Below are 13,309 nucleotides of genomic sequence, written 5' to 3'. Positions count from 1 at the left end.
TGGCATGGTAACAGCATGGTAACAGCATGGTAACATGACGCTCGTGCCTCGCCCCCCTCCTTTGCAGGGGGCTGGTGGTCAGCTGCAGCTCATTTGCCACCTTTGTCCCCGAAGGTGCGGAGGCGTGAATGGGGAATGGAGAGCAGGCCGGAGTCTGAGGATCGAAGGTGCGGGACGGGGTGTATGGGTGGAGGAGATCTGTGAGGTACTGAGGGGAGAGGGCATGGGAGGGATTTGTAGGTGAGGAGGAGGAGTTTGTAGGTGATGTAGCCTGTTCAGGGTTTTGCTGGGAACCCCGGACAGGAGTCCGTTACAATAGTCCAGGCGTGAGTTAATGAAACAATGAATGAGCTTCTCAGCAACAGAGTCGGAACAGTGATGGCCGGAGTCTTGATATATTTCTGAGGTGGAAGAAGGCTGATTTTGAAACGGATTTGATGTGGTTTTGAAAATGAGAGGGTTGAATCCAAGACAACACCAAGGTTGAGGACCTGAGGGATGGGGAGATGATGGAACCGTCGATGTTCAGGAGCAGATCTCCAACCTTCCCGAGCAGTGCCTTGGGGGCCCACAACCATGAGCTCAGTTTTATCACCGTTTAGTTTGAGTAGGTTGGTGTCATCCAGGTTTTAATTTCGTGTAGGCAGTTGATTAGTGACTGAGGGGGAGATCGGCAGAAGGTTTTGTGCTGATGTACAGTTGGGTGTCGTCAGCATAGGAGTGGAAACAGAGACCATGGCTGCGGATGATATCACCAATCGGAAGGATGTATATTGTAAATAGAAGGGACCGAGCACCGAGCCTTGGGGACTCCATGTTGACAGATGCACAGGGGAGCTGCAGCCAGCGTGTGTGACAAACTGTGTCCGGTCCGAGAGGTATGAGTGGAAGAAGGAGAGGGCGGAGTCAGTTTGGCCAAGGAGTTCAGACAGGCGGGTGAGGAGGATATTATGGGAGATGGTGTCAAGGCTGCAGAGAGGTCAAGGAGAATTAGTGTAAACAATGGGTATTTATTTGACCATAAAACCTCTTATTACTGTATGTTTAAAAATCCAGAGGCAGAAGTCTATTGAGAGATATTTATCAATGTAATCCAAGTTGTTGTTATTATTATTATTATTATTATTATTCATACAACTTATTCCTGTTGTTTCTGACCGCTCTCATCCTTAAAGAAAGTCTTGCAGTGAAAGTAACCTGTGAAATTGAGTGAAAATAATCTAATTTATTCTCTTTTCTGTGTCAGTTTTAAAGAAATGTCTCTGCTGAAGCTGAAGTGTCCTCGAGGACTGACGGAAGAAGACTTCCTAAACTTCCTGAGGGGCAGCTTTCACAACTGTGCGCAGAAAATAAACATTTTGACATTTTAACGTCAGACAAGAGAAGGAGGACTGAAGCCTCTTAAAATAAAAACTCTAACACGGGAGGAGATCAACAGAAACATCAGGAACACGCCTCTCTACATCAGACTGAAGGTGATTTAACTGTGGAAGGTAGAAGTCTCTTTTATTTCAAACGCTAGATCTGACTCTTTTTATATTTTTACAGAAGAATAAGGAAAACTCAAGCCAGTGAAGAGCAGATGAATCCTCTACAGACCAAACACAGCAGCACTGGAGACGTTCTGTGTGATGAAACGAGGTAATTTAGAGGAAAGTCACCCTTAAAATGTTTGAAAGTGGTCTATTGTGTGTTTTATGTTCTGTAGTGTGTTCTTTAGGCTTCCAGGAGCCCCTAAGGGGACATGAAAAAAGAAAGAGAGAGAGAAAAAAAAAGTTGGGATAACGGGGTTCGTGCGCACGAGAAACCCGTTATCCCAACTTCATCTTTTTATTTTTTTGAGGAAGTTACCGGTGCGCCAAGGAGGAAGTAGAGCGCACAGGAGACAACCATTTAATTGCAGACTGTTATAATAATAATAATAATAATAACTTTTATTTATATAGCGCTTTTCAATAACCCAAAGTCGCTTACAAAAAAATTAAAAGTACAGAAAGGGGGTGAACAGGCAGAAGACAACATATTGGACAAGAAAATTGAACATGAACATTACATGAACAGGCAAAGGACAACACAGGGGGGGAGCAAGCATAGGACAACGAGCAAAAGACAACATAATGGAAAAGAGGAAAGAAAAAGTTGATGAATGTATGAATAAGAGATGCAGCGTGGGGTGAATAAGAGATACAGCGTGGGTGTGAGTGAAGTCAGTGGGTTGGGGGGTAGGGTAAGTTGAAGGCTTGGAGAAGAGGTATGTTTTCAGCTGGGTTTTGAAGGTAGACAGTGTGGGAGAGTGGCGGACAGATTGGGGAGGGAGTTCCAGAGGCGGGGGCTGGATCTGGAGAATGCTCTGTTGCCAAATGTTTTTGAGTCTTGATGGTGGTACTGTGAGGGAGAGAGTGGAGGAGGATCGGAGGGCTCGGGGGGGGTTGTAGGGGATGAGAGGTCAGAGAGGTAGGGGGGGGCTAGGTGGTGAAGGGCTTTATAGGTGAGAAGGAGTGTTTTGAAGATGATGCGTTGTTTGATGGGGAGCCAGTGAAGAGAGCGGAGAACGGGAGTGATGTGTTCACGGGTCCGGGTGTGGGTGAGGAGGCGGGCAGCAGAGTTTTGTACCATTTGGAGTCTATGGAGGGAATGGGAGGAGATGCCAGTGAGGAGGGCGTTGCAATAGTCGAGGCGGGAGGTGATGAAGGCATGGATGAGGGATTCAGCAGCACGGGGGGGGAGGTAGTGTTTGATTTTGGCAATGCGGCGGAGGTGGAAGTAGGAGATCTTGATGATGGAGCTGACATGGGGGTCAAAGGAGAGGGTGGGGTCCAGGATAACGCCAAGATTGCGTGCCAGGGGGGAGGGGGTGATGGTCGAATTCTCAATGGTGAGTGAAATGGGTCCTGTTTTATTGAGGGTTGATCTGGTGCCTATGATGAGTAGCTCTGTTTTATCACTGTTGAGTTTAAGGAAATTGTGAGTCAGCCATGTTTTTATTGAAGAGATGCAGGTTTCGATATGGGTGAGGGAGGGTTGTGAGGGGATTTGGTGGTGATGTAGATCTGGGTGTCATCGGCGTAACAGTGGAAATCAAGGTTGAGGTTGCGAATAATGTGACCAAGGGGGAAAAGATAGCAGATGAAGAGGAGGGGGCCGAGGACTGAGCCCTGGGGGACCCCCTGTGTGACTGGGGAGAGGGCGGATGTGTGGCCAGAGAGGGAGATGAATTGTTGCCTGTCGGTGAGGTAGGAGGTGAGCCAGTCGAGAGCGGAGCCCTCAACACCCTGTTGGCGCAGCCTTTGTAGGAGGATTGAGTGATTCACAGTGTCAAAGGCTGCGCTGAGGTCTAGTAGTAGCAGGATGTTGAGGGCACCGGAGTCTGCAGAGGAGAGGAGATCGTTGATTACTTTGACCAGGGCTGTTTCAGTGCTGTGGAGTGGGCGAAAACCAGACTGGAGGGGTTCATAGAGGTTGTTGGACTGGAGGTGGGTGTGGAGCTGGGTGGCGACAATACGCTCCAGTGTTTTGGAGAGGAATGGCAGGTTGGAGATGGGGCGGTAGTTGGAGAGGTTGGCTGGGTCAAGGGTGGGCTTTTTGAGGATGGGGGTGATGGAGGCAAGTTTGTAGATGGAGGGAACAAGACCAAGGGATAGAGATTGGTTGAAGAGGGTGGTGAGGTGGGGGATGAGGACAGGGAGGCAGGCCTTAGTTAGGGTCGTAGGGAGGGGGTCAAGAAAGCAGGTGGTTGTTTTGGATGAGGTGATGATGGCTAGGATGTGGGAGGAGTCAACAGGAGAGAAGGCAGTGAGGGGAGGGAAGGGCGGGTGGACTGGGAGAGGAGGGGGGGCGTGGGGGTTGGAGGAGATAGTGGTCATGGCAGTTAGGGAGCTGTTGATTTGTGAAACTTTGTTGTTGAAGGCGAGGAGGAAGGAGTTGCATAGGTCAGGGGAGGAGGGTGGATTGATGTCAGGTGGCTGGAGCAATTTATTGATGGTGGAAAACAGGATGCGGGGGTTCCGGTTGGTGCTGTCGATGAGGGTGGAGAAGTGGGCAGATTTGGCGGCTTGGAGAGCATCACGGTAGGAGGAGATGTGAACTTTATAGGCTTCGGCGTGGACGGTGAGGTGGGTTCGTTTGAACAATCTTTCAAGTTGACGGCCGGTCTGTTTCATGGTACGGAGTTCCGGGGTGTACCAGGGGGCGGGGTTGGTGAATGAAACAGAGGAGGTTTTCCAGGGGGCCAGAGAGTCGAGGGAGTCAGAGAGAATTGAGTTGAGTGTGGTGGCATAGTCGTCAGGGGAAGAGGGGGCAGAGTCGGGCGGGAAGGCAGAGGATATGAGCTGGGAGAGCGTGAGGGGGTTGACTGCCTTGATGTTGCGGTAGGAGATGGTGCGTTTTTTGGGGTTGTGGGGGGAGGGTAGAGGGGCGGAGAAGAGGATGCAGAGATGATCAGAGAGTGGGAAGGGGAGGGGCTGGGCGTTAGATAATGGTAGAAAGGAGGAGCAGACTAAGTCCAGAATGTGGTCTTTGGTATGGGTGGGGAAGTCAATGTGTTGGGTGAGGTGGAAGCAGTCAAGGAGGGAGAGGAAGTCAGATGTCAGGGGGGCATTGGGCTGATCCATGTGGATGTTGAAGTCGCCGGTAAGTAGGAGGTGGGAAGATAGAGAGGATGCAATGGTGAGTAGTTCAGACAGTTCAGAGAGGAAAGAGGGGTGTGGCTTCGGGGGACGGTAGATTAGAACAGTAGTGATAGAGTTGGGGAGGGAGAAAGCAAGGTGTTCAAAGGATGAGATAGGTGGGAGGTTGAGGTTCAGTTCAGTGATGTGTAGGGATTGTTTGTGGAGAACAGCGAGACCACCCCCGCGCCCGGAGAGGCGGGGTCTGGCAGTGAAACTGTAGTTGGAGGGAGTGGCTTGGTTGAGAGCGTAGAAGTCCAGGGGCTGTTGCCATGTTTCACAGAGGAGAAGCAGATCAATGTTATTGTCCAGTAGCAGTTCGTGTATAACAGTTGATTTGTTGGAGAGGGAGCGGCAGTTCAGGAGTGCGAGGGAGATGGATGGTGGAGCAGGGGAGGGGGTACAAAGGTTGTTGAGGTTGGCAGTGCGGTGGATGGGGATGGCGGGGGGGTGGGGGATAGTCCAGAGTGAGGGGATGGGTGAACCGTCAGGGAGGTGTCGGTTGCGGGGGAGGCCAGCGCCCCGGTGGATGTAGCGGCGTCGGCGGAGGATCCCAGCGGCGCTAGCTGCGGTGGCAGTAGCAGCAGGGAGACGATGGTTGTTGTTGAGGCTGTGGAGGTCAGCAGCAGTGTAGATGAGAGGGCGAGAGGTTGGTGGTGTAGTAGGCTGAAGCAGCGGGAGAGATAGTCCAAGCAGCAGATGAAAGGTAGCAGCAGATGAGAGTAGCCAAGGTAGTGTATTTGCAGTGGTTATTAACTGATTGGCTAGGAGTTGGTAGGCAGTGAGATATGTGAAAGCAGCAGTGGACCAGGTGTTGGAGTGAGTGATGCGTGTGGTGTTGGTTACCCCAGACCGTCCCTGCGGCACCATGTCTGGACCTAGCTACCCAACAGTAGACGAGCTGGTGGGGAGTGGAGGCTCCCCGCAAGAACGCCGGCTGGGCAGCCAGACAGAGTGAGTGTTGTTGTTGTTGATGTACGGCGCACAACAGGTCGGTCCAGGTTGGCACAATCACCATCACAAAACACACAGCGTACTCACCCGAGTCCAGAGCAGCGATCAACACACCCAGAGCCAGGAAAAACAATCCAGTGGTGTAATCAGGTAGTCCAATTGTGACGGGAGCCAGCTGTTAGCTTCGGTGGCTAACGTAGCATACAGACCGGGTAGTCAAGGTGACGGAGTGGAGCCAGCTGTTAGCTTTGATGGCTAACGTAGCATACAGTCCAGTAGTGAGGGAGCCTATGAATGGAAACGGAGCTGGAGAGATGCACAACGGAGTGAAGAGCAGCCTTGGATCGGCGAAAACCAGCATAGAGACCCGTAGACAAAACAAACAAACATCCAGAAACAGTCCGGGGGTAGAAGCGGCAGTCAACAGACAAGACGCCAGCGTTGCTCTAGCACCGGAGGGACAGACGTTATGTTTTTGTTTGGAAATGACAGTGCATACATTATTTGAGATATATTTCAAACTCAGACCTAATTTTAAGGACATTTCAGCCAGGGGTATAGAGCTATTTGTTTAAGCACCACATTGGCCAAACAGGAGAGTCTGTAAACCAGTCTGCTCTGATCACACACACACACACACACACACACACACACACACACACACACACACACACACACACACACACACACACACACACACACACACACACACACACACACACACACACACACACACACACACACACACACACACACACACACACACACACACACACACACACACACACACACACACACACACACACACACAGAGAGAGCCAGTGGCGGACTGGCCATCGGGACGAATCCCGATGGGCTGGTACCGAAGTGGGCCGGTCGGGGCACTCGGCCCACTCCGATCGGGCCACTAGGTCCACCGTTTCCCCGCAGCGAGGCTCCCCCCCCCCGTTGACGGTTTACATTACATTTAGCTGACGCTTTCATCCAAAGCGACTTACAATAAGTGCGTTCGACCAACAAGATACAAACTTGAAGAAAACAGAATCATATAAGTACATCAGGTTTCATAGAGCCAAACATTTCAAGTGCTACTCAACTGGCTTTAGATAAGCCAGCCCTTTATTAGTATATAAGTGCTTTGTTAGTAATTCTATCTCTCAAAGTGGAGTCCAAAGAGATGAGTTTTCAGTCTGAAGAAGATGTGTAAGCTTTCTGCTGTCCTGATTTCAATGGGGAGCTCATTCCACCATTTTGGAGCCGTTTACGTGGTGACCGGACATCTCCTTCATAAAACTAATAAAAGGGGAAGTAATCGGGCAGTTCAATGTGTGTAGATGTCTGTGTGTGTGTTTGTGTGTGTATAGAGGTGTGTGTGTGTGTAGAGGTGTGTGTGGTTAAAACGTAACAGCCTGCGGTCACTCTTGATAGCTGTTGGAATGAAGGTAAACACAGTGTAGGCGGTGTGTACGAGAAAGAGATACTAACCCGTTATCCTTTTTACTCTCTTTCTGTGCATGCATCTCCTACTTTGAAAACCTTTCTCCATATTTTTGGCCACTAAAACGCATAAATACCATCTTGTATTGCCTCTTCAAACCCTTCATTTTAGTTCCCTTTTAATCTTTACTCCTTGTTCCCACAGCAGCACGTGTCAGGAAGTCGAAGTGAGCGGAGAAGACCTCTCAATATCACAACAAGACATCGAAACAGAGGAAGCAGGTGCTGAGGATTGTGGGATATCAGAGACAGATGAGGGGAAAATGGACAGTGTGGAAAGAGAAGAAGCGAGCGATGGCGATGACGATTGGAAGCCAGACTTGAGTAGTGACTCTGGATTGTGTTTATCAAAGACTAAAAAGAAAGGAAAAGCCAAACGCTCGGGTTTAAAAACCGAGAAAAGTGTGGATGATTTCACCTGCAAAGTGTGTGGAGCGCTGCACGAATTGGAAATCACGTTAATCAAACACGCCTTGAGTCACGTGGACAAAACGGGAAGTTTTTGCGGTGTTTGCGGAGAGCATTCAGAGTCGATGACGGATCATTTTGAAAGCCGACACAAAACCCACGACTGTCACATCTGCAAAGAGTCTTTTCTCAGTTCTCTTGATCTCGACGAGCACGTGGCCGCCCACTCGGGGAAGAAACCGTACGAATGCGATGTTTGCAAAGACGCTTTTGCATTGGAAGCCTCCTTAGAGAATCACAAGCAGATGCACGAGAATAAAAAGTTGCACCTCTGCGGAGTTTGCGGTAAATCCCTCTGCGACTTCCGATCGCTTTCCCGCCACAAGATGACGCACTCCGGTGAGAGACCTCAAGGTTGTCAGGTGTGCGGGAGGCGTTTCAAACTCCCCGGGACGCTGAGGCAACACGAGAAGATCCACACGGAGAGAAAAAAATCGTACCTCTGCGACGTTTGCTGCAAGATGTTCCTCACGAGCAAGGAGCTGCAGATCCACTTGCGAACGCACACCAACGAGAAGCCGTATCACTGCGGGGAATGCGGGAAAGGATTCTCCACGAAAGGCTCGTTGACGATACACATGCGTGTCCACACTGGAGAGACACCGTACAGCTGCCCCGACTGCGGGTGGTCCTTCAAGCGAAAGATTAATCTGGATAACCACGCCACGGTGCATTCGGGCGCCAAACCGTTTGTTTGCACGATTTGCGGGAAAGCGTGCGCTCGCAAAACATACTTAACGGTCCACATGAGGACGCACAACGGAGAGAGACCGTACAAGTGCACCTTCTGTGACAAAGCTTTCACTCAGAGCCACTGCCTGAAGACTCACATGAAGAGCCACAAGGGGGCGGAAGCTGCAACGTGACGCTGAAAATGGATGACATTTTAATGAATTGTTGTGTTTCCCGCTATTTATTTATCTGTTTTTCAAGTTATGTGAAGATTCCTGTACAATGGGCAAAGTTCATTGCATGTGGGAGAAATAAAATATGAATGTGCAATATCAGTTTTGATGCTGTCAGAGAAAATTAGTACCTGGTGAATTGCAGTTTATTTATTGATCTTAATTATTAATCAGAAAGAAGTATTCAGGTCCTTTACTCAGTAAAAGTTTGAATACAGAAATGCTGAACTACTCTTAAACAAGTAAAGATTCTGCATGACCGTATAAAAAAACAGTCTAGTTTAAGTATTAAGGTAAAACATACTGTTTATATTATGATAACATTAGTTTAAGGTTTTCAGACTTTTTCATGAAGTCATTTTAGAGGGTAACATTCTGAGGCCATGGTTCTCAGCAGGAAACTGATGGACCGTCTACTCCGAGTAGGGAGTGAGTCCTTACCCCAAATTAAAGAGTTCAAGTATCTCTGGGCTCTTGTTCTTACCCTCAACTATGATCATGAAGAGGGGTCATGACCGAAAGAACAGGATCGAGAATACAAGCAGCCAAAGTGGGATTTCCTCCAGAGGATTGCTGGCATCTCCCTCGGGGATAAGTTGAGGTCAGGCATGGGGCACTCGGAGTAGAACTGCTGCTCCTCTGCGTATACTTCTGAAATGTAAATCAACTTTGTTGTTTTTTTAATTCTCAGAAGCCAAACATTTTGGAAATGACTGCTTGTTTTGTATTTTATCTTAACTTCTTGATAGTAGGAAAGTTCAAATTGGAACAAGTTTTAACACATTTTAAGAACTATACAAGTTCAACAAAGGTGAGATGTATGCTTTATTGGAAGTTGTATAAGAGAACATTTCAAGAAGGAAGTCTAACTGGTTGGTTAATTATGTAATTTGAAGAGCTAGTTATTTGACACTTTCACCATCACATCAGACAAACAAACATTTGCATTAGACACACAGTAAATCTGAATCTCTGTCCTAATTTGACTGGATAGCCACTCATGTGACCGCAGTGCTTTGGTAAACATCATTACTTCCCTTTTGCATTTGTTCTCAGCAGACATGAAACTGTCATTATATTAACGAAAATATATACTTATGAGGAACAAAATGTCAAACGCTAGTCAACTATTACACGTTATTCACAATTGTTCAAACCTTAAATAAGAACACGCGTATTGTCTAATGTCTACTACACACTTGTATTTTCACTGAATTTACTGCTCAGATAGTTTCTATCTGATGACCACAAAAAAAGAAATACAAATCAAACATTTAAACCTTTTAGCACACATGTACATGAAATAAAAGATACATACGAAGAAATACAAGATAAAATAGGCAAAAGAAAAAAAATATCCACAAGTTCACAACACGTAACCAACCCATTAAATAGATAAAATAATATAAAAAATATATAATAATAAAGATGTATGAAATTAACGCATTGAGTGTTTCAGCTTTTCGAGCCCGTTTTGGAGTGCCACAGGGCTCTAGTCTTGGTTTTCTGCTATTTTTGGGTCCACATAATATTTGTTACCTAACATTTCTTGCTAATGTTCCTGAATCAAGCTGTGTTACATTTAGTATGAAGGGCGCTACTCAATTTATTATTTAAATGAGATAATTGTTTCAATTGAGTGGTGCAACGTCAGTTTTTATGCAGATGACACGATTTCATATATTTCTGGTCCCATTCCAAACTAGGCTTTTATTCGTCAGGTTTATCTTCCTGACGATCTCTTGATATTTCTTCTTAATCATACACTTATTTTAAATACAAATGAGAACAAGTACATGGCATTCTCTACATCAAACCATCTAATCTCTGGCTAATCTGCCTTTAAACCTTTATCCTGTACTTCAACTCTCCTACTAATTCAACGTTTTTGTTTGCAGCATTGTAATTGTCCTGCTCGGTGTAGGAACAGCAGAGGTAACATCAAACTGCTGGGCACACCGAGATAGAAAGCACACATTGACATAACACATCTATTACTGACGCTAATCTTCACTGACGATTGTATTATACTGCTAATCAGATTACCCCCAAACCTCAAAAGTATGACCCCATAGCCATGATGGTGTAGAAAGCCCTCTGTTTTGATTGGTCAACCCGCTTCCTGTTCCCGCCCACTTCCCCCGGCCCTGGACGCTTGAGAACGTAGAGAACTGAAATGCTGTGGAAAGAGAGAGCACTTAAGAAGAAAAGCAAAATAACAATATATATGATGTGACTGGATCAAATGCTGATGTTCCTGATCCTGACTCAGCCCCCCCGCCTCAGCCCCAGGTAGGTGATTGGGTGAACAACAGCCAGGTAGTGCTCCACACAGGTCAGCAGGTGAAACAGAGCCTTTCTGACAGAGGGGAAAATCAAACGTGCGATCCCTAAATCTAACATCTTCCGGAGACCGATGAATCCGCCAGTGAAGAACAAAGCAATCCCCAATAATTCATTCAGCTGCATGAACATAGAGTGATAGGTGAAGTGGTCAGAGTGACTTGCAGCCGAGGAACTGGAGCGTGGTTTCTTTGACTTTTGGAAGCCAACGTACAGGACGGAGATGATGAAAGGGAGAGAGGAGAGAAGAAGGGGGAGATCAGGATAGAAAGAGGAGTTGACTGACATGTTTGTATACATGGAGGCCTGAAGGGGAGAAAGAGAAGAGATACAAAATGTTAAAATCTATCAGAAACACAAATGGTTTTCAGAGACATTGATACGAGGAGTGAAGCAGGCAGGACCCAAACGCAGATAACACTTATAATACCTTTATTTCAAGGGCTAATATATAACATGGACAAAAACACTCCACGGTGAACTCATTCACCAACAAAAGACGAACCAACACTGAACACAGGAAGAGACAAGACTAAATACAGGGAGGGGTAATCACAACACGAGACAGGGGAGGAGAAACACATGGGCCACAGTTGAACACAATCAGACAACTAGACACACCAGGCAAACTAACGACAGGAAGAAAAACACAGGAAGAAGGACCAGACAATAACGGCCCGTCCACACAGCGGCGTGCGTTGAAGCTTCAACGCTTCTGCCCATTCACTTTGAATGGGGTGACGTCACGCTTCGCCGAACTGCATTGTGGGGAGCGTAGCTACGCGTTGCTCGCGTCAAAAGTTGAACCATGTTCAGCTTTTGAAGCTTCGACGGAAGCGTCAGCCAATCAAATCCCGTTTAGGAAAATCTGCCAGTACAACTGCTAGCCAACAAACCGCGTGTATGTTGCGAGAGCCATACCGCAGGTCATTTCTACATGTTCCATAAAATGGAGGAGAAAATAATCATTGCGGTAGTGAATCACCCGGTGCTGTATGATCAGTCTCTGTTCATCTACTGGGATACAAACCGGGCATGGAGGGAGGTGGCAGAGACAGTGGGTGAAACTGGTAGGTTTTCACCTGTTTGGGGAGTTTATATCCAGTGTACCTCGTTTTAACATTGAATGGACAGCTAGCAGGCATAGACAGTATATATAGCTAGCATGGAATGTTTTTTGCTTTGTATGTCGGGGGCGAGAGATTCATGTGATTGGTTGTTGGTCGCGTTGCTCGCGTTGACTCCCCAAGCTTCAGACACGCCCACCGCCAAGTGTCAACGCACGCTGCTGTGTGGATGCTCCGTGACTCAGGAGGAAAACATGACAGGGAGAACAGCAAAACACCCAAACCTAGACATAGAAACGTGACATAACATGAGAATCGTGACAGAAACCCCTCCTCAAACACCAAAAAAAAAATCCAACAACGTCCAGCAGGGTGGGTGGAGGGGGTCCGGAGGACGGGCCTTGGCTGACAGCCCAGGGCATGGCAAAGGACCTGGAAGGGGTCCATGGCTCTTGGGGCTCGGGCTGCTAGCCTGGACTTGCGACTCCTTCTCTTAGAAGCCGTTTGAAGGCTCCGTGGACCTCCAAAAGCCAGACGAGTTCCAGAGAACGACTCCTGGACAGGAGCAGGAACTGGGGCAGAAGCACGGGTTGACTTCAGACGGAACCCACCGAGGCGTATGGAGCCTGGTTGGGAATTGGGAGGCAGGGAGCTAGCATGCCTGGGGCTAGCAGGCCGGGAATGGCACACAGAGAAGAAATTCGAAATCCAGCCAGGGAAGAATCTCACCAAGCCTGGTTTCTCCGTAGCCATCTGGCGCGCCTCTGCCAAAACAGCCAACTCCGGACGCTCCCCTCCATTCACCATAGCTGCAAGCCAGCTAGCAGGTGAATTATACAGCTCCCTTTCAAATGGATCATCTGCTGGGTCCCTTTCTCGGTTGGTTCGTACTGATACGAGGAGTGAAGCAGGCAGGACCCAAACGCAGATAACACTTATAATACCTTTATTTCAACGGCTAATATATAACATGGAAAAAAAACACTCCACAGTGAACTCATTCGCCAACAAAAGACGATTCAACACTGAACACAGGAAGAGACAAGACTAAATACAGGGAGGGGTAATCACAAGATGAGAAACAGCCGGGCAGGGGAGGAGAAACACAAGGGCCACAGGTGAACACAATCAGACAACTAGACACACCAGGGAAACTAACGACAGGAGGAAAAACACAGGGAAAAGGACCAGACAATAACCCAGGAGGAAAACATGACGGGGAGAACAGCAAAACACCCAAACCTAGACATAGAAACGTGACATGACATGAGAATCGTGACAGACATCACCAGTGCCGCAATCTTGGCCATAAAAACACATGGTTGCAACATTTAAACTGTCAAACATGGTTACTTATTGGCTTTGAGTTTGGGTTTAGTTTGTGTAGAGGATAAGAGACAGATACTTTTGG

At 47.6% G+C, this 13,309-nt stretch overlaps 1 protein-coding gene across 1 annotated transcript in view; it reads left to right on the top strand.

Moving 5' to 3' along the window:
• Nucleotides 1-8,590, top strand: part of LOC307032930 (uncharacterized protein) — a 10,438-nt gene extending 1,848 nt beyond the window's left edge. Inside the window, exons 3-5 of the mRNA XM_079671205.1 lie at nucleotides 115-240; nucleotides 1,549-1,641; nucleotides 7,261-8,590. Of these exons, the coding sequence (XP_079527331.1) occupies nucleotides 115-240; nucleotides 1,549-1,641; nucleotides 7,261-8,449 (1,408 nt within the window). The 3' untranslated portion in view covers nucleotides 8,450-8,590. The remainder of the gene's footprint in view (nucleotides 1-114; nucleotides 241-1,548; nucleotides 1,642-7,260) is intronic.
• Nucleotides 8,591-13,309: the final 4,719 nt, after the last annotated feature.

Source organism: Notothenia rossii (assembly GCF_949606895.1).
Source record: "Notothenia rossii genome assembly, chromosome: 3".
Classification (NCBI taxonomy): domain Eukaryota; kingdom Metazoa; phylum Chordata; class Actinopteri; order Perciformes; family Nototheniidae; genus Notothenia; species Notothenia rossii.
The sequence above is the reverse complement of the archived record's forward strand: the minus strand, read 5'-3'. Positions and strand labels throughout refer to the sequence as shown.